General features: G+C 45.7%; 1 protein-coding gene across 1 annotated transcript in view; it reads left to right on the top strand.

The window, feature by feature from the left end:
• The window catches only part of LOC115113283 (melanopsin-A-like), a 99020-nt gene that overhangs the window by 22632 nt on the left and 50492 nt on the right, over positions 1-25896 (top strand). The window contains 1 exon segment of the mRNA XM_065012834.1: positions 14134-14337. Coding sequence (XP_064868906.1) covers positions 14134-14337 — 204 coding nt within the window.

The raw sequence follows: 25896 nt of genomic DNA on the forward strand, positions 1-25896 counted from the left end.
ATTGCAATCAATATATATATTTATGCTCAGTGTGTCGTCTTGATTGCTGGTGAAAAGTTTGTGTCTTTCGTAGAATTGTCCGTCTCTCTCCCTCTCTCTCTCTTGGTTAGAGGGGATAGTTCAAAGTGACATTCGTTATAGAATGGATGTTTCGGCGGTTGTCGTTCTTTGCGTTCAATGATACCGAATTCCTAGCTGCAGACTAGTAATTAGTATCAAAGACTTGTTCTTATTCTGTCGGTATCGATAGTCTAAGAGTTTAACCACGTGGTATGGTTAAAAGATTCAGCAATGGTCTACAACCGTTGTCATCCTAATGTAGAAAAACATGGCCTGCAACCTTTAGCCATCTCGTAATTGAGGTAAGCTCGGTCTGCTGATCGAAAACCCGAGTGTTTTTTTTATTTGGAATGGCAGAAAAGGCTGTCCCAGGATTTCTGACCCTAACTGGGCTCAGGGGCGGTCCTCTGACTTAGTTTAAATCAAAAGGGAATTGTATTTTTCTTCATTAAACAGTCCAAAATCATATTACACAATTATACAAACAGTATCATACTCACTCATTCATCTTATACAACAATTAGATGTAAACATTTACATTTACATTTAAGTCATTTAGCAGACGCTCTTATCCAGAGCGACTTACAAATTGGTGCTTTCACCTTATGACATCCAGTGGAACAGCCACTTTACAATAGTGCATCTAGGTCTTTTAAGGGGGGGGGGGGGTGAGAAGGATTACTTTATCCTATCCTAGGTATTCCTTAAAGAGGTGGGGTTTCAGGTGTCTCCGGAAGGTGGTGATTGACTCCGCTGTCCTGGCGTCGTGAGGGAGTTTGTTCCACCATTGGGGGCCAGAGCAGCGAACAGTTTTGACTGGGCTGAGCTGAGCGGGAACTGTACTTCCCGCTCATATCTGAGGCTATTATACTAACAGCTGAGGCTATTATACTAACAGCGTTATGGTAATGTGGCCACACCGTCTCCCATGAAGTTTCCCAAATTGTGACAAACAGACCAGTTCGTAGCTGGATTCTTCACCGATCTTTTATACTTTCTCCGGAACATGAAATTTGTTCGTACCTCAAGTTCTGTGAGGTGGAAGGATTTCCTTTGTCCTCTATGAAAGTTTACTCTCTCTCTACTATGTGTCAATGAGGAGATCCAGGAATTATGACGTCTCTCTGACCACAGCAACCTAGTTGAAGGAGGAAAGGTGGAGGCAGGGAGAGGGGGATGGGCTTGCTATACCCAGAGAGGCCAACGTCATGACACTAACTCCCTTATAACCAAAATAATAATTAAAACATGTAAATGAAATAGCAGCGAACCCATTACCCTCACTCCTAGGACAGACCAGAGCCTTTAGATATGCAGTTTTGTTCTTCGTTTTGTAAGCATTAGCCTACATGGCAAAGTAGCCAGAAGGTTGTGGATTCACATTCTACTGCGGACAAGGGTAAGGGGGAAAAGACCTCCATTATAATTAAAAGCACTGCATGAATTGAATCTGTCATCTTATTTGGGGTCTGAGAATGCCTTTTATAAATGCATGTCATGCAATTCTACGTTATTTTACATGACTGGAGACAAGCAGAATCCTTTAATATCACAACAGAGCATGCCAATGAATGAGCGCATGCTGCAGCACCAGAGAGGTTTTGATTTCTATACAGGCTATTGTTAAAAAAAGGATAGTCTTGTTGTTAGTAGCCTAAAGTCAAAGTAAAATGAATATTTTTTGCCTCCCCTTTTTCTCCCCAATTGGTAGTTACAGTCTTGTCCCATCACTGCAACTCCCGTACAAACTCGGGAGAGGCGAAGGTCATGAGTCATGCATCCTCCGAAACACAACCCTGCCAAGCCGCACTGCTTCTTGACACACTGCTCACTTAACCTGGAAGCCAGCTGCACCAATGTGTCAGAGGAAACGTTGTACAACTGGTGACCTAAGTCAGCATGCATGTGCCCAGCCTGCCACAAGGAGTCGCTAGAGCGCGATGGGACAAGGACATCCTGGTCGGCCAAACCTTTCCCTAACCTGGACAACGCTAAGCCAATTGTGCACCGCCTAATGGGTCTCCCTGTCGCGGCTGGCTGCGACACAGCCCACTCGGGAGGCCCAAAGACTGTTTATATGAATTAGTACTTCTAGAAGTAGCCTACTTTCAGCACCCATGCGCTGTCCATCTCCGCTGCTGCCACTTAAAACTAATGTAAGTTATGTAAATGACTTGAATATGGCTTATTGCGAGGTCAATTATTCTGATAAATATCATTATGGGCAACAAAACATATTGTTTTAATTCAAATCAATTATAACAGTAGCAAGCCTAGCTCCAGTCCTCCTTCTCATCTTTGCGCTATCCCTCTCAAGCTGAACAGGACATCAGTAGGCCTAGTCTGTGCACACAAATATTGCATTTTTTGGCCAGGGCTCATGATTGGCATAGCGTTTCCATTGCAGTGTGTAAGTGCATTTTCTTAGAAATACAACTTAGCCCTGTGCTTCTCCGAGCATGCTCTTCGTATAGCGTTTGGGGCGGCAGGGTAGCCTAGTGGTTAGAGCGTTGGAACTGGAAGGTTGCAAGTTCAAACCCCCGAGCTGACAAGGTACAAATCTGTTGTTCTGCCCCTGAACAGGCAGTTAACCCGCTGTTCCTAGGCCGTCATTGAAAATAAGAATTTGTTCTTAACTGACTTGCCTGGTTAAGTTAAGGTAAAATAAAAAATAAATAAAAAATAGCCTAGGCCTATAGCTAAGAGTATAGGCTATGGATCATTTGATTGGGACCACACTAGGGACTCTTGATATTGCACACCCAGTAAAGAATCAGGGAAAAGGGGTAGCATATAATAAGCAACTAATTCTCAAACACTGAGCAAGATGACATCACGGCTCTATTTTTGCCTGACCTTAATTAAGATAGCACTAGTGTCAAACACCGGTAGTTTGCAATTTCAACCTGTTAAAGCCAGCACTCTGCTATTTTCAAACTGTTGCGGAAGGATGGGTAATTTACCTGTGTTATATCAGCTTGCTTGCGATCAGATGAGAGTCAAAACCGTTGATAAAGGGTTTGGCTCGTGAGACTGCATGGAACTAAATCTAAATCACCAAAGCTTTATTCAAATATCACATTTGAGAGGAGCAAAACAGTGAGCTGACATTCCATTTTTATCTACGTACTGTAGGCAGGCCTTCATTATTTTAGCCATGCTTTGGAGGTGCGTAAAACCCCTTCCATGATGTAGGCTACGTGTCCTTGCCCATCATGAAATGAGAGATGAGAACCTCTGTGAACACCGGTAAACCTCATATTTAGAAGTTATTTTCCTGTAACAATGACTTGTTTCCCATCATTTCCCATCTTTAAAACCCAAATCTCTCCATAGGCTACCCTTACCCTAGCCCTACTATAATGAAGGCTGGTTCAACAGCAGTGCATTGTGTCTTTTTGGGGGCGATTTTATGATATCATTACATTTTACATGTATTTATTGTTGTTGAAAACAACTAACAAATTGCTTGTTTTTCGATACCTTTTATTAAACCTACAGCACCACATACAGTGCTTAATTGTACCATTGCATTAGGTTTATTAATCATTTACAAATTACATGACCCTCCCCTGGACTAAACAAAAAAAGATTAAACTCTCCCCCTGACTGAAATTGAAAAAGCATGACCCTCCCCAATTTTACTCCTGGTAACATAAACTCCGAGGTCCTCTGATTATATTAGTCCCGTGCCAACAGACATCCCTGTGATTTGAGAGAAATGTCTGAGTTTATTTTTTATATATATATTTTATTGATGAATTTTCAGTTTTACAAACAGACAGATAATGACAGCAACTAATACAACGAGAATACCCACAACCCTCAACAGAAGACAGAAAAACCAAAACAGAACACAAAGAATTGGCACTTTGCTTCATTGATATTTGACACACTGTATAAGGATTATGCTCTGCATTGAAAATAATAACTTTGGATCAAGGTGGGTTGCAGGTTGTATGTTGCCCATCATCACGCGAAAGATACGCTAAAAAGTGTTGCCTTCAGTGGCGGTCAGTGTCGTTATGCAAGTCAGGAACCAATATACTCAGTCAGTTAGGAAAGCTAAGGCTAGCTTTTTCAAACAGAAATTTGCTTCCTGTAGCACTAATTCCAAAGAGTTTTGGGACAAGTCCATGGAGAATAAGAGCACCTCCTCCCAGCTGCCCACTGCACTGAGGATAGGAAACACTGTCACCACTGATGAATTTCTACGATAATCGATCATTTCAATAAGCATTTTTTTCGGCTGGCCATGCCTTCCACCTGGGTACCTCTACCCCGGCTAACATCTCAGCACCCCCTGCAGCAGCTTGCCAAGCCCCTCCCAACTTCTTCTTCAACAAAATCCAGACAGCTGATGTTCTGAAAGAGCTGCAAAATCTGGATATCTACAAATCAGCTGGGCTAGACATTCTGGACCCTCTCTTTCTAAAATTATCCACCGAAATTGTTGCAACCCCTATTACTAGCCTATTCAAGCTCTCTTTCGTATCATCTGAGATTCCCAAAGATTGGAAAGCTGCCGCAGTCATTCCCCCCCTTCAAAGTGGGAGACACTCTAGACCAAAACTGTTATAGACCTATATCCATCCTGCCCTGCCGTTCTAAAATCTTCGAAAGCCAAGTTAACAAACAGATCACCGACCATTTCGAATCCCACCGTACCTTCTCCACTATGCAATCTGGTTTCCGAGCTGGTCATTGGTGCACCTCAGCCACGCTCAAGGTCCAAAACAATATCATAACCGCCAACGATAAAAGACAGTACTGTGCAGCCGCCTTCATTGACCTGGCCAAGGCTTTCGACTGTCAATCACCGCATTCTTATCGGCAGACTCAATAGCCTTGGCTTCTCAAATGACTGCCTCACCTGGTTCCCCAACTACTTCTCAGATAGTTCAGTGTGTCAAATCGGAGGGCCTGTTGTCTGGACCTCTGGCAGTCTCTATGGGGATGCCACAGGGTTCAATTCTCGGGCCGACTCTTTTCTCTGTATATATCAATAATGTCGCTCTTGCTGCTGGTTATTCTCTGATCTACCTCTACGCAGACGACACCATTATGTATACATCTGGCCCTTCTTTGGACACTGTTAACAAACCTCCAAACGAGCTTCAACGCCATACAACACTCCTTCTGTGGCCTCCAACTGCTTTTAAATGCTAGTAAAACGAAATGCATGCTCTTCAACCGATTGCTGCTCTCACCCTGCCGCCCGACTAGCATCACTACTCTGGAAGGTTCTGACCTAGAATATTGGGGCAACTACAAATACCTAGGTGTCTGGTTAAACTGTAAACTCTCTAGAATTGGCTTCCTATTTCGCAACAAAGCCTCCTTCACTCATGCTGCCAAACATACCTTCGTAAAACTGACTATCCTACCAATCCTTGACTTCGGCGATGTAATTTACAAAATAGCCCCCAACACTCTTCTCAGCAAATGTAGTCTATCACAGTGCCATACGTTTTGTCACCAAAGCCCCATACAGTATGCCACCCACCACTGCGACCTGTACGCTCTCGTTGACTGGCCCTCACTACCAATTTGTCGCCAAACCCACTGGCTCCAGGTCATCTATAAGTCCTTGCTAGGTAAAGCCTTGCCTTATCTCAGCTCACTGGTCACCATAGCAACACACACCCATAGTACGAGCTCCAGCAGGTATTTTTCACTGGTCATCCCCATAGCCAACACTTCCTTTGGCCGTCTTTCCTTCCAGTTCTCTGCTGCCATTGACTGGAACGAATTGCAAAAATCACTGAAGCTGGAGTCTTATATCTCCCTCTGTAACTTTAAGCATCAGCTGTCAGAGCAGCTTACCGATCACTGTACCTGTACACAGCCAATCTGTAAATAGCACACACAACTGCCTCATCCCCATATTATTACTTACCCGCTTGTTCTATTGCACCCCAGTATCTCTACTTGCACATCATCATCTGCACATCTATCCCTCCCGTGTTAATGCTAAATTGTAATTATTTTTTCTCTATAGCCCATTTATTGCCTACCTTCTTACTCTTCTACATTTGCACTCACTGTACATAGATTTTTCTATTGTGTTATTGACTATATGTTAGTTTATGTGTAACACTGCATTGTTGTTTTTGTCACAATGCTTTGCTTTATCTTGGCCAGACCACAGTTGTAAATGAGAACTTGTTCTCAACTGGCCTATCGGATTAAATAAAGGTGAAATAAAACTTTTTTTTAAATGATGAGGGAGAACATTTTTTTTTCATGAGCATGGCCTTATTTCTATTACAGCATGTTGGACGACTGTAATTCATATTCCATTCACCCAGTTCAATGTAACATCGACAGGTTTAGGCTACTACATGATCCTCAAATTGTCCCTATACCCGTCATGATGTTGCTACAACCAAGCCTATGAATGAAAGTTTACAATGTAGGTGCACAAAGGTCGAGAGAAATTTGAGATGACAGACAGTGACACATGGACAGACAGTGACACATTCAAAACCGCCTTGCACAGTCTTGCCTGCATCTAGCTTATCTAGGGTGTAATCATTAGTCCAACAGTTGCAAACGAGAGTTTCTATTGGATAAATTCAAGTATTTTTATCCCCATTTTGTTTGCTTCCGTTTACGAAACGCTTTTCAACAGAATCGGCGGAATGAATACACCCCTGATCCCACATAAACACAGTTCACTTTCATAGCAGCCACGTTATATTCCTTTTATTCTGTATGCACTCTCCTCCTCTCACCTTTTCCCTTCGTTTGTAGACTTCAATGAACAACACATCAGCTGTATGTGACCAGGTGAAAAAAACGTTCCAAGCCAAACCATGTTATAACTGCTACACACAGCCTACATTATTGTCCCCATATTAGCTAAAGTAACGTCTTAGTTATCATAGCTAATAGAACTAATGTGTTAGTAAACCCGCTACTATCATGCAGTAGTTAGTGTATAGTCAGTAAGCAGTTACACTGGCAGGCCCCGGTGGCAATAAAATGAATAAAACCAAAAGTTTACCTCGCCTTGAAAGAGTTCCAGTGTTGTGTTGGAAAGTCATAGCCAGCTAGCTAACATAGCATCCCTCTATTTGAGCCGGGTGTTTGAGTAGCTAAACTAGCCAACTGCATTTGCTAGCTAAGTAAGTAAAACTGAAAGTTAAAAAAATGAAATCTCTGTCTCTCTCACTCTCTCTATTCTCCTTCATCTTTGAATAAAATAATTTGTTGAAAACTGTTCAACTATGGTCTTTCTCTCTCTTTGAGTCAACTACTCACTACATTTGATGCACTACAATGCTATCTTGCTGTAGCTTATGCTTTCAGTACTAGATTCATTCTCTGATCCTTTGATTTGGTGGACAACATGTCAGTTCATGCTGCAAGAGCTCTGATAGGTTTTTAGGACGTCCTTCGGAAGTTGTCATAATTACTGTGTAAGTCTATGGAAGGGGGTGAGAACCAAGAGCCTCCTAGGTTTTGCATTGAAGTCAATGTACCAAGAGGAGGACCGGCTACACCATGGTGCTACCCTACAGACTGCTGTTGAGGCTACTGTAGACCTTCATTGCAAAACAGTGTATTTTAATCAATTATTTGGTGACGTAAATATATATTTTAATATTACATTTTGAGGAGGATGGTTCTCCTCATCCTCCTCTGAGGAGCCTCCACTGGCTGCCATATCTTAACGAATGTGTTAGATCTGCCAGAGATCAAATTCTTTATTTATTTAGCAAACTGGTGACTTCAGCTAACCAGGTTTTAAAATCAGGCACAGTCTCCTTAATCAAAAGGCTTAAAAATTGTTTTGTTGCAATAACCATGCCATTTTGTATAGTCTTCTGTTCCCAATGGGTTAAAGTCGTTAGGTGATGTGACCTACCTAAAACAGCAGCGTCCGGGGCTGGTATGAGGTTACAGCTGTATACTTCTGAGTAGCACTTCAAAATATCCTGCCAGTGTGTGTGCAGTTTGGGGCATGACCAGAAGAGATGACCTAGGGTACCCTCGGCAGACTTGCACTTAGGGCATATCGGCAAGACCGAGGGGTAAAATGAGTGTAATTTGGTACAGGAATAGTGTAGTCTGTGAAGTTAATATCTCAAAGGCAATCAGGTCAACTGTTCCTCCCCGGTCTCTTTCAAATGTTGTGTGGATACAGAGTAATATGCTGTAAAGTGATCTACAAATCTGGAGCTAAAACTCTTGGAGTCGGGGGGCGCGGTTCATGAAAATATACAGTTTGCGGGCAGGTGTGATTGCCTAAGAATTTGGTATATTTAAGCGGACGTAATTTCTTATCTGAAGATATCAGAATAAATTAGATGCAGGGAGTTGAACACTTCCCTCAACTGTGCGAATGTGGCAAAAATAATTATTGATGTAAAGGTCTGCAATAGTAATGCCCTTTCTCTTCCATAATAGAAAAGTATTGGCATTAATTCACTTTTCTCCCAGTTTATGGTATACCTAGACAGTGGTGGAAAAAGTCCCTAATTGTCATAAAAAAGGTGAACCTCCATCCCAGTCTCAAATCTCTGGAAGACTGAACCAGTTTTCCCTCAAGAATTTGCCTGTATTTAGCGCCATTCATCATTCCTTCAATTCTGGCCAGTTTCACAGTCCCTGCCAATTAAAAACAAACCCCACAGCATGATGCTGCCACCATCATGCTTCACTGTGGGGATGGTGGTCTCTGGGTAATGGGAGGTTTTGGGTTTGCGCCAGACATAGCGTTTTCCTTGATGGTCAAAAAGCTACATTTTAGTCTCTGACCAGAGTACCTTCTTCCATATGTTTGGGGAGTCTCCCACATGCCTTTTGGTGAACACCAAACGCCAAACACCAAACCAAACGCAATGGCTTTTTTCTGTCCACAGATACTGTCCTATGGACAGATACTCCAATCTACGCTGTGGAGCTTTGCAGCTCCTTCAGGTTTATCTTTGGTCTCTTTGTTGCCTCTCTGATTAATGCCCTCCTTGCTTGGCCCGTGAGTTTTGGTGGGCGACCCTCTCTTGGCTGGTTTGTTGTGGTGCCATATTCTTTCCAATTTTTAATTATGGATTTAATGGTGCTCTGTGGGATGTTCAAAGTTTTGGATATTATTTTATAACCCAACCCTGATCTGTACTTCTGCACAACCTTGTCCCTGACCTGTTTGGAGAGTTCATTGGTCTTCATGGTGCCACTTGCTTGGTGGTGCCCCTTGCTTAGTGGTGGTGCAGACTATGAAAGCACCAATTTGTAAGTCGCTCTGGATAAGAGCGTCTGCTAAATGACTTAAATGTAAATGTAAATGTAATGACTATGGGGCCTTTCAGAACAGGTGTATATATACTGAGATCATGTGACAGATCATGTGACACTTAGCTTTCACACAGGGGGACTTTATTTAACTAATTATGTGACTTCTGAAGGTAATTGGTTGCACCAGATCTTATTTAGGGGCTTCATAGCAAAGGGGGTGAATACATATGCACGCACCACTTTTCTGTTGAATTTAAATTTTAAAAAATTAAACAAGTTTTTTTTCTTCTTTTTTTCCCACCAATTTGGACTATTTTGTATATGTCCATTACATGAAATCCAAATAAAAATCCATTTAAATTACAGGTTGTAATGCCACAAAATAGGAAAAACTCCAAGGGGGATGAATACTTTTGCAAGGCACTGTATTGGCAGAGAATAAAGACTCCGGGAGTCTGCAAGTTTCAATAGTATTTAAATAACATCAACATAAGAGTAACCTTTTCTGAATGTGCTTTGTAAAACTCTTGACCAAATCCATCAAAGCCATGCGCTTCACCTTTAGGGAAGGAACTACTGTGGAGATAACCTCTTCTAAAGTTCTCTCTGCATTTCATTCCCGTTGAGCAGCAGCGCACAATTTAAGTAGGGAACGGGAACAGATGAAATCAGAAATTTGCGCGGTATCTACAATAGTCTTACGTGTAGAGGTCTTGATAAAACTTTGTGAAACATGCATTTATTTATTTCGGGTCCGTGGTAACAGCTCCTGTACTAGATTTGGCCTGTATACCTCTCAGCTGTCGCGCCAGTAGTTTATCCGGCTTGTCACCTAACTCGAAGTGTTTTTGTCTAATATTTAATTGCGTTGTTTAATTGATTAAAGAGAATAGTATTATATTCATATTGGAGTTTTATTAAGTAATTCAACTTAGAAGATAAGGGCGCTTCCATCTAAACTCTATCAAGCACCAGGAGCAATTCCTCACTTTCTAATAATCTTCTCTGCCTACATTTTTTCATGGTAGCCTCATGATATATGCCCACGCATTAAATGCTTCTCGCAAAGTGGAGTAGGATACATCAGCACTATCATTCTGGGACATATAGTCTGTAATTAAATTGGCCGTTTGTTGGTGAAATTGTTCATTGATGTATTCAATCACAAACTGAATTGAGGCTTTGTTCTGCCAAAATCCATTTTTATAATGAAACGGAACTGTGATCATAAATTATATTATGGTAACGTTACTTGTTAGAGGTGACTTTAGAGTCTGTTAATGATTTATGCACATGTGAGAAGAAATAATCATCCTTATTCCCGTAGGGTGTTGTAATCTCAACACATCGACACGTTTCATTGTTCCAATTCAATAATGCAACACAGTGGAGGAATTCAGTGAAGGGGTGGCGCGAACAGGAAGCCTATCCATATAAGGATCGAAAAATGCAGTTAATATTGCTGCCTGTAATTAAATGTGTGGTTGATCAATCTGGTAAGAGATTGAAAAATGTCCACATTTTGTTACAGCCTTATTATAAAAGGGATTCAATTGTTTTTTTTCCCCTCAATCCACACACCCCATAATTATCACGTTTCAGGTAAGACCCAAATGCAGACTGTGTTGAAATAACAATGTTTATAACAGCAACAGGGGCAGGCAAATGACAGGTCAAGGCAGGCAAGGGTCAATAATCGAGAGTAGTGGGACAAAAGGTACAGGAAGGCAGGCTCAGGTCAGACGGAGTGGTCAGGCAGGCGGGCTCAGAGTCAGGACAGGCAAAGGTCAAAACCAGTAGGGCGAGAAAAAGAGAGACTGTGGAAAAGCAGAAGCTGTGAAAACACTGGTTGACCAAGCACGAAGACAGGTGAAGCAGATCAGGGTGTGACAATAATGACAAAGCAAAAACAGGTTTAGACATTTTTGCAAAATTCAGACTGTTTAATCAGTACTTTGTTGAAGACTCTTTGGTAGCTATTACTACCTTGAGTCTTCTTGGGTATGACGCTACAAGCTTGGCACACCTGTATTTGGGGAGTTTCCCCCATTCTTGTCTGCAGATCCTCTCAAGCTCTGTCAGGTTAGATGGGGAGCGTCGCTGCACAGCTTTTTCAGGTCTCTCCAGAGATGTTCAATCAGGTTCAAGTCCGGGCTCTGGCTGGTGCCAGTCAAGAACATTCAGATACTTGTCCCGAAGCCACTCCTTAGTTGTCTTGGATGTGTGCTTAGAGTCATTGTCCTGTTGGAATGTGAACCTTCGCCCCAGTCTGAGGTGCTGAGCGCTATGGAGCAGGTTGTCATCAAGGATTGTTGTCCATTCATTTCCCCCTCTCCCTGACCAGAGAATCTTGTTTCTCATGGTCTGAGAATCCTTTAGGTGCCTTTTGGCAAACTTCAAGCGGGCTGTCATGTGCCTTTTACTGAGGAGCGGCTTCCGCCACTCTACCATAAAGGCCTGATTGGTGAAGTGCTGCAGAGATGGTTGTCCTTCTGGAAGTTTATCCCATCTCCACAGAGGAACTCTATAGCTCTGTCAGAGTGACCATCAGGTTTTTGTTCACTTCCCTGACCAAGGCCCTTCTCCCCCGATTGGTCCGTTTGGCCAGGCAGCCAGCTCTAGGAAGAGTCTTGATGGTTCCAAACTACTTCTATTTAAGAATGATGGAGGACACTGTGTTCTTCGGGAACTTCAATGCTGCAGAATTGTTTTGGTAACCTTCCCCAGATCTGTGCCTTGACACAATCCTGTCTCTGAGCTCTACGGCCATTTCCTTCGACCTCATGGCTTGGTTTTTGCTCTGACATGCACTGTCAACTGCGGGACCTTATATAGACAGGTGTGTGCCTTTCCAAATCATGTCCAATCAATTGAATTTACCACAGGTGGACTCCATCAAATTGTAGAAACATCTCAAGGATGATCAATGGAAACCGGATGCACCTGAGCTAAATTTTGAGTCTCATAGCAAAATTATGATTGATGAGGGAGAAAGAAACTTCTAGAATAAGGCTGTAACGTAACAAAAAGGGGCATATTGGATGGGATCTGATCTAACATTAAATATATTATTTTCTATGAAGTACCGTTGTCTCACAGTATTGCGTAATTACCATCACACCAATCAAAGTGATCAATTATAGTGCTTTTTCAACACTTTACACATCAAGACACACAAAAACTGCGTCATTACCGCAACGGCATAACTCACCTATATTGTTCTCTATTTGAAAAAATACATCTCATTCTGTTGTGATTGTGGAGTTTATCAAATGATAACTGATCATATTAACTAAATAAACCTTATGGCCTTGCATTTAAATCCAAAAAAGTACCAAATTATCATCACCATCACTGTCATTCAAATCAAATCAAATCAAATTTATTTAGGTCCTAGGGCTCAGGTCCTCCGAGAGAGAGAAAGAAAGAGAGAATTAGAGAGAGCATATGTGGGGTGGCCAGTCCTCTTCTGGCTGTGCCGGGTGGAGATTATAACAGAACGTGGCCAAGATGTTCAAATGTTCATAAATGACCAGCATGGTTGAATAATAGTAAGGCAGAACAGTTGAAACTGGAGCAGCAGCATGGCCAGGTGGAATGGGGACAGCAAGGAGTCATCATGTCAGGTAGTCCTGAGACATGGTCCTAGGGCCCAGGCCAGTTGAAACTGGAGCAGCAGCATGGCCAGGTGGAATGGGGACAGCAAGGAGTCATCATGTCAGGTAGTCCTGGGACATGGTCCTAGGGCCCAGGCCAGTTGAAACTGGAGCAGCAGCATGGCCAGGTGGACTGGGGACAGCAAGGAGTCATCATGTCAGGTAGTCCTGGGGCATGATCCTAGGGCTCAGGTCCTCCGAGAGAGAGAAGGAAAGAGAGAAGGAGAGAATTAGAGAACGCACACTTAGATTCACACAGGACACCGAATAGGACAGGAGAAGTACTCCAGATATAACAAACTGACCCTAGCCCCCCGACACATAAACTACTGCAGCATAAATACTAGAGGCTGAGACAGGAGGGGTCAGGAGACACTGTGGCCCCATCCGAGGACACCCCCGGACAGGGCCAAACAGGAAGGATATAACCCCACCCACTTTGCCAAAGCACATCCCCCACACCACTAGAGGGATATCTTCGATCTTTGATAAAAGTATTTTTCAAGAAACATATTTTTTTTCCAAAATAAGATGCGAAAAGTTCCCATAGTTGCAAAATCACCCTGGTAAAGCCAGAATCAGAGCTGTACTTATCATGTGTTCCCACTTCTGCCATTGTTAAACCCTATACACCCCAGTAAATTAAGGCGTCTAATCTTCCCTGGCATAACTCACCAGTGAAGGTGTGTAACAACAGCCTAAGCTACTGCCATACAGCACAAGGCATAACCCCAGGGAAGGCATGACCTATGGCGTGTATGATTTGTATTAATACAGCTGTGGGGTGGTCTATAGTTCTATACATATATTCAGTATGTTGCACAATGTCTATATTCTGTGAGACATTGGGGCTTTGTTTGCGGTATATGTTCAGCTCTGTGCAAAGTGGAGGTGGGTGGGTGTCACAGCAGGGTGGGTGTTGGGTGTGAATCTGAGATAAGGTCAGTATTACCCCCTGCAGCTCCCACTGTCTCTGCAGGCAGTCCTTCTGTTTGACCTGGTTCTGGATCATTATCCAGGCTATGGAGTGGACTATCACCCACAGGGGGCATTTCAACACACCAACCGACATGCTGTTTCTCTTTCACCCACCCTTTCTATTTTTCTCTCAGTCATTAACTGTACTCTGACTCTCTCGTATCTCAGTAATTAACTGTGCTGTCTCTGTGTCCTCTAGGCTGTGAGCTATATGCGTTCTGTGGGGCTTTATTTGGGATCTGCTCTATGATCACTCTGATGGTGATAGCAGTGGACCGCTACTTTGTGATTACACGTCCACTGGCCTCCATCGGGGTGCTGTCCAAGAAACGAGCCCAGCTCATCCTCATGGCTGCCTGGATCTATTCATTGGGATGGAGCCTGCCCCCTTTCTTTGGCTGGAGTAAGTCCACACGCAGAGAGAGAGAGAGAGCGAGAGAGAGAGAGAGAGAGAGAGAGAGAGAGAGAGAGAGATAATCCTGGGTCATGAGCCAAGCTTTGGATGAGGTTGTAGGATGCCAGGGCTGTATACACTGTATGGAAGAGTCGTGATTGTGTCAGTATGTGTGTAAAGGATGACTCGCTAACCAAGCAGCGTGAACCACTTCCTCACAATACGGCCCATACCTGGCGCGAACTCGGGACCTCTGCCTTGCTAGCACACATGACCGCCCTCCTGAAGCGTCTTACCAGTCTGCACCACGCGAAAAGCTAGCGATTCGCTGGTGCAAGTGGGGACACTTCAGACTGAGGAGTAAGTTTCACACATCCCCATGTGCTACATTCTCCCCTCAAACTTACTCAACAGCGACCCCAGCGTTGAGCTGAGTGCAACTGTAGATCCAGGTCACGGCACCACTGTAAAGGACGTCACAGTGCTTGCTTAGGAAGTACCACTTCCTATCGATTCGGCCCAAACCTGGCGCAAACTCACGACCTCTGCCTTGCTAGAACAGGTGACCACCCTCCTGAAGCGTCTTACCAGTGGGCACCACGTGAAAAGCTAGCTGTTCGCTGGAGCAAGTGGGAACATTTCAGGATGAGGAGTACGTTTCACACATCCCCATGTGCTATATATGCGAGAGAAAGACAGCAAGAGAGAGAGAGAAAGACAGCAGCAGAGAGAGAAAGGCAGCAGCAGAGCGAGAAAGACAGCAGGAGAGAGAGAAAGATAGCAGCAGAGCGAGAAAGACAGCAGGAAAGAGAGAAAGATAACAGGGGAGAGAGAAAGACAGCAAGAGAGAGAGAAAGAGAGAAAGACAGCAGCAGAGAGAGAAAACAGCAGAGAGAGAGAAAGAGAGAGAGAGAAAGAGAAAGACAGACAGCAGAGAGAGAAAGACAGAGAGAGAGAGAAAACAGCAGCAGAGAGAAGAGAGACAGAGAGAGAGAAAGACAGCAGGAGAGAGAAAGAAAGACAGCAAGAGAGAGAAAGACAGCAAGAGACAGAGAAAGACAGAAAGAGAGAGAGAAAGACAGCAGGAGAGAGAGAAAGACCGCAGGAGAGAGAGAAAGACAGCAGGAGAGAGAAAACAGCAGCAGAGAGAGAAAGACAGCAGCAGAGAGAGAAAGACAGCAAGAGAGAAAGACAGTAAGAGAGAAAGACAGAGAAGAGAAAGAGAAAAGACAGCAAGAGAAAGAGAGAAAGACAGCAGCAGAGAGAGAAAGACAGTAGCAGAGAGAGAAAGACAGTAGCAGCGAGAAAAAGAGAAGCAGAGAAAGACAGCAGCAGAGAGAGAAAGACAGCAGGAGAGAGAGAAAGACGGCAGCAGAGAGAGAAAGACGGCAGAAGAGAGAGAAAGACGGCGGCAGAGAGAGAAAGACGGCAGCAGAGAGAGAAAGACGGCAGGAGAGAGAGAAAGACAGCAGGAGAGAGAGAAAGACAGCAGGAGAGAGAAAGACGGCAGGAGAGAGAGAAAGACAGCAGGAGAGAGAGAAAGACCGCAGGAAAGAGAGAAAGACCGCAGGAGAGCGAGAAAGACAGCAGGAGAACGAGAAAGATAGCTGCAGAGCGAGAAAGACAGCAGGAAAGAGAGAAAGATAACAGGGGAGAGAGAAAGACAGCAAGAGAGAGAGAAAGAGAGAAAGACAGCAGCAGAGAGAGAAAAACAGCAGTAGAGAGAGAAAGAGAGCAAGAGAGAGAAAGACAGCAGCAGAGAGAGAAAGACAGCAGCAGAGAGAGAAAAACAGCAGCAGAGAAAGACAGCAGCAGAGAGAGAAAGACAGCAGGAGAGGGAGAAAGACAGCAAGAGAGAGAAAGACAGTAAGAGACAGAGAAAGACAGAAAGAGAGAGAGAAAGACAGCAGGAGAGAGAGAAAGACCGCAGGAGAGAGAGAAAGACCAGCAGAGAGAGAAAGACAGCAGCAGAGAGAGAAAGACAGCAGCAGAGAGAGAAAGACAGCAAGAGAAAGAGAGAAAGACAGTAAGAGAAGAGAAAGACAGCAAGAGAAAGAGAGAAAGACAGCAGGAGAGAGAAAGACAGAGAGAGAAAGACAGAGAGAGAGAGAAAAAGACAGTAGCAGAGAGAAAACAGAAGCAGAGAAAGACAGCAGCAGAGAGAGAAAGACAGCAGCAGAGAGAGAAAAACAGCAGCAGAGAGAGAGACAGCAAGAGAGAGAGAAAGACAGCAGGAGAGGGAGAAAGACAGCAAGAGAGAGAGAAAGACAGCAGGAGAGAGAAAGAGAGAGAAAAGACGGCAGAGAGAGAAAAGAAAGGGCAGAGAGAGAGAAAGACAGAGGAGAGAGAGAAAGACCGCAGGACAGAGAGAAAGAGAATGACGGTATTAGAGAGAGAAAGACAATGACGGTATTAGAGAGAGAAAGACAGCAGGAGAAAGAGAAAGACCGCAGGAGAGAGAGAGAAAGACAGCAGGAGAGAGAGAAAGACGGCAGCAGAGAGAGAAAGACGGCAGGAGAGAGAGAAAGACGGCAGCAGAGAGAGAAAGACGGCAGCAGAGAGAGAAAGACGGCAGCAGAGAGAGAAAGACAGCAGCAGAGAGAGAAAGACAGCAGGAGAGAGAGAAAGACAGCAGGAGAGAGAGAAAGACTGCAGGAGAGAGAGAAAGACCGCAGGAGAGCGAGAAAGACAGCAGGAGAGAGAAAGACCGCAGGAGAGAGAGAAAGATGGCAGCAGAGAGAGAAAGACGGCAGGAGAGAGAGAAAGAGAATGACGGTAGTAGAGAGAGAAAGACCGCAGGACAGAGAGAAAGAGAATGACGGTAGTAGAGAGAGAAAGACAGCAGGAGAGAGAGAAAGACAGCAGGAGAGAGAGAAAGACAGCAGGAGAGAGAGAGAGAAAGACGGCAGGAGAGAGAGAAAGACGGCAGGAGAGAGAGAAAGACGGCAGCAGAGAGAGAAAGACCGCAGGAGAGAGAGAAAGACGGCAGCAGAGAGAGAAAGACCGCAGGAGAGAGAGAAAGACAGCAGGAGAGAGAGAAAGACCGCAGGAGAGAGAGAAAGACCGCAGGAGAGCGAGAAAGACGGCAGGAGAGAGAGAAAGACGGCAGCAGAGAGAGAAAGAGGGCAGGAGAGAGAAAAAGACGGCAGGAGAGAGAGAAAGACAGCAGAGAGAGAAAGACAGCAGGAGAGAGAGAAAGACAGCAGCAGAGAGAGAAAGACAGCAGGAGAGAGAGAAAGACAGCAGGAGAGAGAGAAAGACAGCAGGAGAGAGAGAAAGACCGCAGGAGAGAGAGAAAGACGGCAGGAGAGAGAGAAAGACAGCAGGAGAGAGGAAAGACAGCAGAGAGAGAGAGAGAGAAAAAGACAGCAGGAGAGAGAGAAAGACAGCAGGAGAGAGAGAAAGACAGCAGGAGAGAGAGAAAGACAGAGAGAGAGAAAGACGGCAGCAGAGAGAGAAAGACCGCAGGAGAGAGAGAAAGGCAGCAGGAGAGAGAGAAAGACCGCAGGAGAGAGAGAAAGACAGTAAGAGAAAGAGAGAAAGACAGCAAGAGAAAGAGAGAAAGACAGCAGCAGAGAGAGAAAGACAGTAGCAGAGAGAGAAAGACAGTAGCAGAGAGAAAAACAGAAGCAGAGAAAGACAGCAGCAGAGAGAGAAAGACAGCAGCAGAGAGAGAAAACAGCAGCAGAGAGAGAGACAGCAAGAGAGAGAGAAAGACAGCAGGAGAGGAGAAAGACCGCAGCAGAGAGAGAGAGAAAAGACAGCAGGAGAGAGAGAAAAAGACGAGCAGAGAGAGAAAGACGAGAGAGAGAAAGAGGGCAGCAGAGAGAGAAAGGCCGCAGGAGAGAGAGAAAGACCGCAGGACAGAGAGAAAGAGAATGACGGTATTAGAGAGAGAAAGACAATGACGGTATTAGAGAGAGAAAGACAGCAGGAGAGAGAGAAAGACCGCAGGAGAGAGAGAGAAAGACAGCAGGAGAGAGAGAAAGACGGCAGCAGAGAGAGAAAGACGGCAGGAGAGAGAGAAAGACGGCAGCAGAGAGAGAAAGACAGCAGGAGAGAGAGAAAGACGGCAGGAGAGAGAGAAAGACAGCAGCAGAGAGAGAAAGACAGAGAGAAGAGAAAGACAGCAGGAGAGAGAGAAAGACAGCAGGAGAGAGAGAAAGACCAGCAGGAGAGAGAGAAAGACAGCAGAGAGAGAGAAAAGACCGCAGACAGAGAGAGAGAAAGATGGCAGCAGAGAGAGAAAGACGGCAGGAGAGAGAGAAAGAGAATGACGGTAGTAGAGAGAGAAAGACCGCAGGACAGAGAGAAAGAGAATGACGGTAGTAGAGAGAGAAAGACAGCAGGAGAGAGAGAAAGACAGCAGGAGAGAGAGAAAGACAGCAGGAGAGAGAGAAGAAAGACAAGAGAGAGAAAGACGGCAGGAGAGAGAGAAAGACGGCAGCAGAGAGAGAAAGACCGCAGGAGAGAGAGAAAGACGGCAGCAGAGAGAGAAAGACCGCAGGAGAGAGAGAAAGGCCGCAGGAGAGAGAGAAAGACCGCAGGAGAGAGAGAGAAAGACCGCAGGAGAGCGAGAAAGACGGCAGGAGAGAGAGAAAGACGGCAGCAGAGAGAGAAAGACGGCAGGAGAGAGAAAGACGGCAGGAGAGAGAGAAAGACAGCAGCAGAGAGAGAGAGACGGCAGGAGAGAGAGAAAGACAGCAGGAGAGAGAGAAAGACCGCAGGAGAGAGAGAAAGACAGCAGGAGAGAGAAAGACAGCAGGAGAAAGAAAGACAGCAGAGAGAAAGAGAGAGAGAAAGACAGCAGGAGAGAGAGAAAGACAGAGAGAGAGAAAGACGCAGGAGAGAGAGAAAGACGAGAGAGAGAAAGACAGCAGGAGAGAGAGAAAGACGGCAGGAGAGAGAGAAAGACAGCAGGAGAGAGAGAAAGACGGCAGCAGAGAGAGAAAGACGGCAGCAGAGAGAGAAAGACGGCAGGAGAGAGAGAAAGACAGCAGAGAGAGAAAGACGGCGGCAGAGAGAGAAAGACAGCAGGAGAGAGAGAAAGACAGCAGGAGAGAGAGAAAGACGGCAGGAGAGAGAGAAAGACAGCAGGAGAGAGAGAAAGACCGCAGGAAAGAGAGAAAGACCGCAGGAGAGCGAGAAAGACAGCAGGAGAACGAGAAAGACAGCAGGAGAGAGAGAAAGAAGGCAGCAGAGAGAGAAAGACGGCAGCAGAGAGAGAAAGACGGAGAGCAGAGAGAAAGACAGCAGGAGAGAGAAAGACAGCAGGCAGGAGAGAGAGAAAGACAGCAGGAGAGAGAGAAAGACAGCAGAGAGAGAAAGAGAGAAGAAAGACAGCAGGAGAGAGAGAAAGACAGCAGGAGAGAGAGAAAGACAGCAGCAGAGAGAGAAAGACAGCAGGAGAGAGAGAAAGACCGCAGGAGAGAGAGAAAGACAGCAGGAGAGAGAGAAAGACAGCAGGAGAGAGAGAAAGACAGCAGGAGAGAGAGAAAGACAGCAGAGAGAGAAAGACAGCAGGAGAGAGAGAAAGACCGCAGGAGAGAGAAAGACAGAGAGAGAGAAAGACAGCAGGAGAGAGAAAGACAGCAGGAGAGAGAGAAAGAGAGAGAGAAAGACAGCAGAGAGAGAAAAGACAGCAGAGAGAGAGAGAAAGACCGCAGAGAGAGAGAGAGAGAAAGACAGCAGGAGAGAGAGAAAGACAGCAGGAGAGAGAGAAAGACAGCAGGAGAGAGAGAAAGACAGAGAGAAAGACAGCAGAAGAGAGAAAGACAGGAGAAAGAGAGAAAGACAGCAGAGAGACAACAGAGAGAAGAGAGAAAGACAGCAGGAGAGAGAGAAAGACAGCAGCAGAGAGAGAAAAACAGCAGCAGAGAGAGAGACAGCAAGAGAGAGAGAAAGACAGCAGGAGAGGGAGAAAGACAGCAAGAGAGAGAAAGACAGTAAGAGACAGAGAAAGACAGAAAGAGAGAGAGAAAAGACAGCAGGAGAGAGAGAAAGACAGCAGGAGAGAGAGAAAGACAGCAGGAGAGAGAGAAAGACAGCAGCAGAGAGAGAAAGACAGCAGCAGAGAGAGAAAGACAGCAGGAGAGAGAGAAAGACAGCAAGAGAAAGAGAGAAAGACAGCAAGAGAAAGAGAGAAAGACAGCAGCAGAGAGAAAGACAGCAGCAGAGAGAGAAAAACAGCAGCAGAGAGAGAGACAGCAAGAGAGAGAGAAAGACAGCAGGAGAGGGAGAAAGACAGCAAGAGAGAGAAAGACAGTAAGAGACAGAGAAAGACAGAGAGAGAGAGAAAGACCGCAGGAGAGAGAGAACGACGGCAGCAGAGAGAGAAAGACGGCAGCAGAGAGAGAAAGAGGGCAGCAGAGAGAGAAAGGCCGCAGGAGAGAGAGAAAGACTGCAGGACAGAGAGAAAGAGAATGACGGTATTAGAGAGAGAAAGACAATGACGGTATTAGAGAGAGAAAGACAGCAGGAGAGAGAGAAAGACCGCAGGAGAGAGAGAGAAAGACAGCAGGAGAGAGAGAAAGACGGCAGCAGAGAGAGAAAGACGGCAGGAGAGAGAGAAAGACGGCAGCAGAGAGAGAAAGACGGCGGCAGAGAGAGAAAGACAGCAGCAGAGAGAGAAAGACAGCAGGAGAGGGAGAAAGACAGCAAGAGAGAGAAAGACAGTAAGAGACAGAGAAAGACAGAGAGAGAGAGAAAGACAGCAGGACAGAGAGAAAGACCGCAGGAGAGAGAGAAAGACCGCAGGAGAGAGAGAAAAACAGCAGCAGAGAGAGAAAGACAGCAGCAGAGAGAGAAAGACAGCAAGAGAAAGAGAGAAAGACAGTAAGAGAAAGAGAGAAAGACAGCAAGAGAAAGAGAGAAAGACAGCAGCAGAGAGAGAAAGACAATAGCAGAGAGAAAAACAGAAGCAGAGAAAGACTGCAGCAGAGAGAGAAAAACAGCAGCAGAGAGAGAGAGCAAGAGAGAGAGAAAGACAGCAGGAGAGGGAGAAAGAACGCAGGAGAGAGAGAAAGACCGCAGGAGAGAGAGAAAAACAGCAGCAGAGAGAGAAAGACATCAGGAGAGAGAGAAAGACAACAGGAGAGAGAGAAAGACAGCAGGAGAGAGAGAAAGACAGAGAAAGAGAGAGAAAGACAGCAGCAGAGAGAGAAAAACAGCAGCAGAGAAAGACAGCAGCAGAGAGAGAAAGACAGCAGGAGAGGGAGAAAGACAGCAAGAGAGAGAAAGACAGTAAGAGACAGAGAAAGACAGAAAGAGAGAGAGAGAAAGACAGCAGGAGAGGGAGAAAGACAGCAAGAGAGAGAAAGACAGTAAGAGACAGAGAAAGACAGAAAGAGAGAGAGAGAAAGACAGCAGGAGAGAGAGAAAGACCGCAGGAGAGAGAGAGAAAGACAGCAGCAGAGAGAGAAAGACAGCAGCAGAGAGAGAAAGACAGCAAGAGAAAGAGAGAAAGACAGTAAGAGAAAGAGAGAAAGACAGCAAGAGAGAGAAAGAGAGAAAGACAGCAGCAGAGAGAGAAAGACAGTAGCAGAGAGAGAAAAAACAGCAGCAGAGAGAGAGACAGCAAGAGAGAGAGAAAGACAGCAGGAGAGGGAGAAAGACAGCAAGAGAGAGAAAGACAGTAAGAGACAGAGAAAGAGAGAGAGAAAGACAGCAGGAGAGAGAGAAAGACCGCAGGAGAGAGAGAACGACGGCAGCAGAGAGAGAAAGACGGCAGCAGAGAGAGAAAGAGGGCAGCAGAGAGAGAAAGGCCGCAGGAGAGAGAGAAAGACTGCAGGACAGAGAGAAAGAGAATGACGGTATTAGAGAGAGAAAGACAATGACGGAGAGAGAGAAAGACAGCAGCAGAGAGAGAAAGACCGCAGGAGAGAGAGAAAAGACAGAGAGAGAGAAAGACAGCAGCAGAGAGAGAAAGACAGCAGGAGAGAGAGAAAGACAGCAGAGAGAGAGAAAGACAGCAGGAGAGAGAGAAAGACGAGAGCAAGAGAGAGAAAGACAGCAAGAGAGAGAGAAAGACAGAAAGAGAGAGAGAAAGACAGCAGGAGAGAGAGAAAGACCGCAGGAGAGAGAGAAAGACCGCAGGAGAGAGAGAAAAACAGCAGCAGAGAGAGAAAGACAGCAGCAGAGAGAGAAAGACAGCAAGAGAAAGAGAGAAAGACAGTAAGAGAAAGAGAGAAAGACAGCAAGAGAAAGAGAGAAAGACAGCAGCAGAGAGAGAAAGACAGTAGCAGAGAGAAAAACAGAAGCAGAGAAAGACTGCAGCAGAGAGAGAAAAACAGCAGCAGAGAGAGAAAAACAGCAGCAGAGAGAGAGAGAGAGAGAAAGACAGCAGGAGAGGGAGAAAGACAGCAAGAGAGAGAAAGACAGTAAGAGACAGAGAAAGAGAGAGAGAAAGACAGCAGGAGAGAGAGAGAAAGACCGCAGGAGAGAGAGAAAGACCGCAGGAGAGAGAGAAAAACAGCAGCAGAGAGAGAAAGACAGCAAGAGAAAGAGAGAAAGACAGTAAGAGAAAGAGAGAAAGACAGCAAGAGAAAGAGAGAAAGACAGCAGCAGAGAGAGAAAGACAGTAGCAGAGAGAGAAAGACAGTAGCAGAGAGAAAAACAGAAGCAGAGAAAGACTGCAGCAGAGAGAGAAAGACAGCAGCAGAGAGAGAAAAACAGCAGCAGAGAGAGAGAGCAAGAGAGAGAGAAAGACAGCAGGAGAGGGAAAAAGACGGCAGCAGAGAGAGAGAAAGACAGCAGGAGAGAGAGAAAGACAGCAGCAGAGAGAGAAAGACAGCAGGAGAGAGAGAAAGAGAAAGCAGGAGAGAGAAAGACAGCAGAGAGAGAGAGAAAGACAGCAGGAGAGAGAGAAAGACCGCAGGAGAGCGAGAAAGACAGCAGGAGAGAGAGAAAGACAGCAGCAGAGAGAGAAAGACGGCAGAAGAGAGAGAAAAGACAGCAGAGAGAGAAAGACAGAGAGAGAAAAGACAGCAGGAGAGAGAGAAAGACGGCAGGAGAGAGAGAAAGACAGCAGGAGAGAGAGAAAGACAGCAGGAGAGAGAGAAAGACAGCAGGAGAGAGAGAAAGACGGCAGGAGAGAGAGAGAAAGACAGCAGGAGAGAGAGAAAGACGGCAGGAGAGAGAGAAAGACTGCAGGAGAGAGAGAAAGACGGCGGCAGAGAGAGAAAGACGGCGGGAGAGAGAGAAAGACGGCAGGAGAGAGAGAAAGACGGCAGGAGAGAGAGAAATACGGCAGCAGAGAGAGAAAGACGGAGGCAGAGAGAGAAAGACGGCAGGAGAGAGAAAAAGATGGCAGTAGAGAGAGAAAGACGGCAGCAGAGAGAGAAAGACGGCAGCAGAGAGAGAAAGACGGCAGGAGAGAGAGAAAGACAGCAGGAGAGAGAGAAAGACCGCAGGAGAGAGAGAAAGACGGCAGGAGAGAGAGAAAGACCGCAGGAGAGCGAGAAAGACAGCAGGAGAGAGAGAAAGACGGCAGCAGAGAGAGAAAGACGGCAGAAGAGAGAGAAAGACGGACGGCAGAGAGAGAAAGAGAAGAGAGAGAAAAAGACGGCAGGAGAGAGAGAAAGACAGCAGGAGAGAGAGAAAGACAGCAGGAGAGAGAGAAGAGACGAAAGACAGCAGAGAGAGAGAGACAGCAGGAGAGAGAGAAAGACAGAGGAAAGAGAGAAAGACCGAGAAAGACAGAGAGAGACAGCAGGAGAACGAGAAAGACAGCAGGAGAGAGAGAAAGACAGGCAGCAGAGAGAGAAAGACGGCAGGAGAGAGAGAAAGACGAGCAGGAGAGAGAGAAAGACAGGCAGAGAGAGAGAGAAAGACGAGAGAAGAGAGAGAAAGAAAGACAGAGAGAGAAAGACAGCAGGAGAGAGAGAAAGACGGCAGGAGAGAGAGAAAGACGGCAGGAGAGAGAGAAAGACGGCGGCAGAGAGAGAAAGACGGCGGCAGAGAGAGAAAGACGGCGGGAGAGAGAGAAAGAGAAAGACGGCAGGAGAGAGAGAAAGACGAGGCAGAGAAAAGACGAGGAGAGAGAGAAAAGACGGCAGCAGAGAGAGAAAGACAGCAGCAGAGAGAGAAAGACAGCAGAGAGAGAAAGACAGAGAGAGAGAAAAGACAGCAGGAGAGAGAGAAAGACAGCAGGGAGAGAGAGAAAGACCGCAGGAGAGAGAGAAAGACCGCAGGAGAGCGAGAAAGACAGCAGGAGAGAGAGAAAGACGGCAGCAGAGAGAGAAAGACGGCAGAAGAGAGAGAAAGACGAGAGAGAGAGAGAGAAAAGACAGCAGCAGAGAGAGAAAGACGAGGAGAGAGAGAAAGACAGACAGGAGAGGGAGAAAGACAGCAAGAGAGAGAAAGACACAAAGAGACAGAGAAAGACAGAGAGAGAGAGAGAGAGACAGCAGGAGAGAGAGAAAGACAGAGAGAGAAAAGACAGTAAGAGACAGAGAAAGACAGAAAGAGAGAGAGAGAAAGACAGCAGAGAGAGAAAAGACAGCAGGAGAGAGAGAAAGACAGCAGGAGAGAGAAAAACAGCAGCAGAGAGAGAAAGACAGCAGCAGAGAGAGAAAAGACAGCAGGAGAGAGAGAAAGACAGTAAGAGAAAGAGAGAAAGACAGCAAGAGAAAGAGAGAAAGACAGCAGCAGAGAGAGAAAGACAGTAGCAGAGAGAAAAACAGAAGCAGAGAAAGACTGCAGCAGAGAGAGAAAAACAGCAGCAGAGAGAGAAAAACAGCAGCAGAGAGAGAGAGCAAGAGAGAGAGAAAGACAGCAGGAGAGGGAGAAAGACAGCAAGAGAGAGAAAGACAGTAAGAGACAGAGAAAGAGAGAGAGAAAGACAGCAGGAGAGAGAGAGAAAGACCGCAGGAGAGAGAGAAAGACCGCAGGAGAGAGAGAAAGACAGCAGCAGAGAGAGAAAGACAGCAAGAGAAAGAGAGAAAGACAGTAAGAGAAAGAGAGAAAGACAGCAAGAGAAAGAGAGAAAGACAGCAGCAGAGAGAGAAAGACAGCAGCAGAGAGAGAAAGACAGTAAGAGAAAGAGAGAAAGAGAAAAGACTGCAGCAGAGAGAGAAAGACAGCAGAGAGAGAGAAAAAAGACAGCAGCAGAGAGAGAGAGAAGAGAGAGAGAAAGACAGCAGGAGAGAGAGAAAGACGGCAGAGAGAGAAAGACAGGCAGGAGAGAGAGAAAGACAGAGAGAGAGAAAGACAGCAGGAGAGAGAGAAAGACAGAGGAGAGAGAGAAAGACGGCAGGAGAGAGAGAAAGACAGCAGGAGAGAGAGAAAGACCGCAGGAGAGAGAGAAAGACAGCAGGAGAGAGAGAAAGACGGCAGCAGAGAGAGAAAGACGGCAGAAGAGAGAGAAAGACGGCGGCAGAGAGAGAAAGAGAGAGAGAAAGACAGAGAGAGAAAGACGGCAGAGAGAGAGAAAGACGGCAGAGAGAGACAGAGAAAGACAGCAGGAGAGAGAGAAAGACAGCAGGAGAGAGAGAAAGACGAGCAGGAGAGAGAGAAAGACAGCAGGAGAGAGAGAAAGACTGCAGGAGAGAGAAAGACGGGGAGAGAGAG

The sequence above is a fragment of the Oncorhynchus nerka genome, linkage group LG28, assembly GCF_034236695.1.
Source record: "Oncorhynchus nerka isolate Pitt River linkage group LG28, Oner_Uvic_2.0, whole genome shotgun sequence".
Classification (NCBI taxonomy): Eukaryota; Metazoa; Chordata; class Actinopteri; order Salmoniformes; family Salmonidae; genus Oncorhynchus; species Oncorhynchus nerka.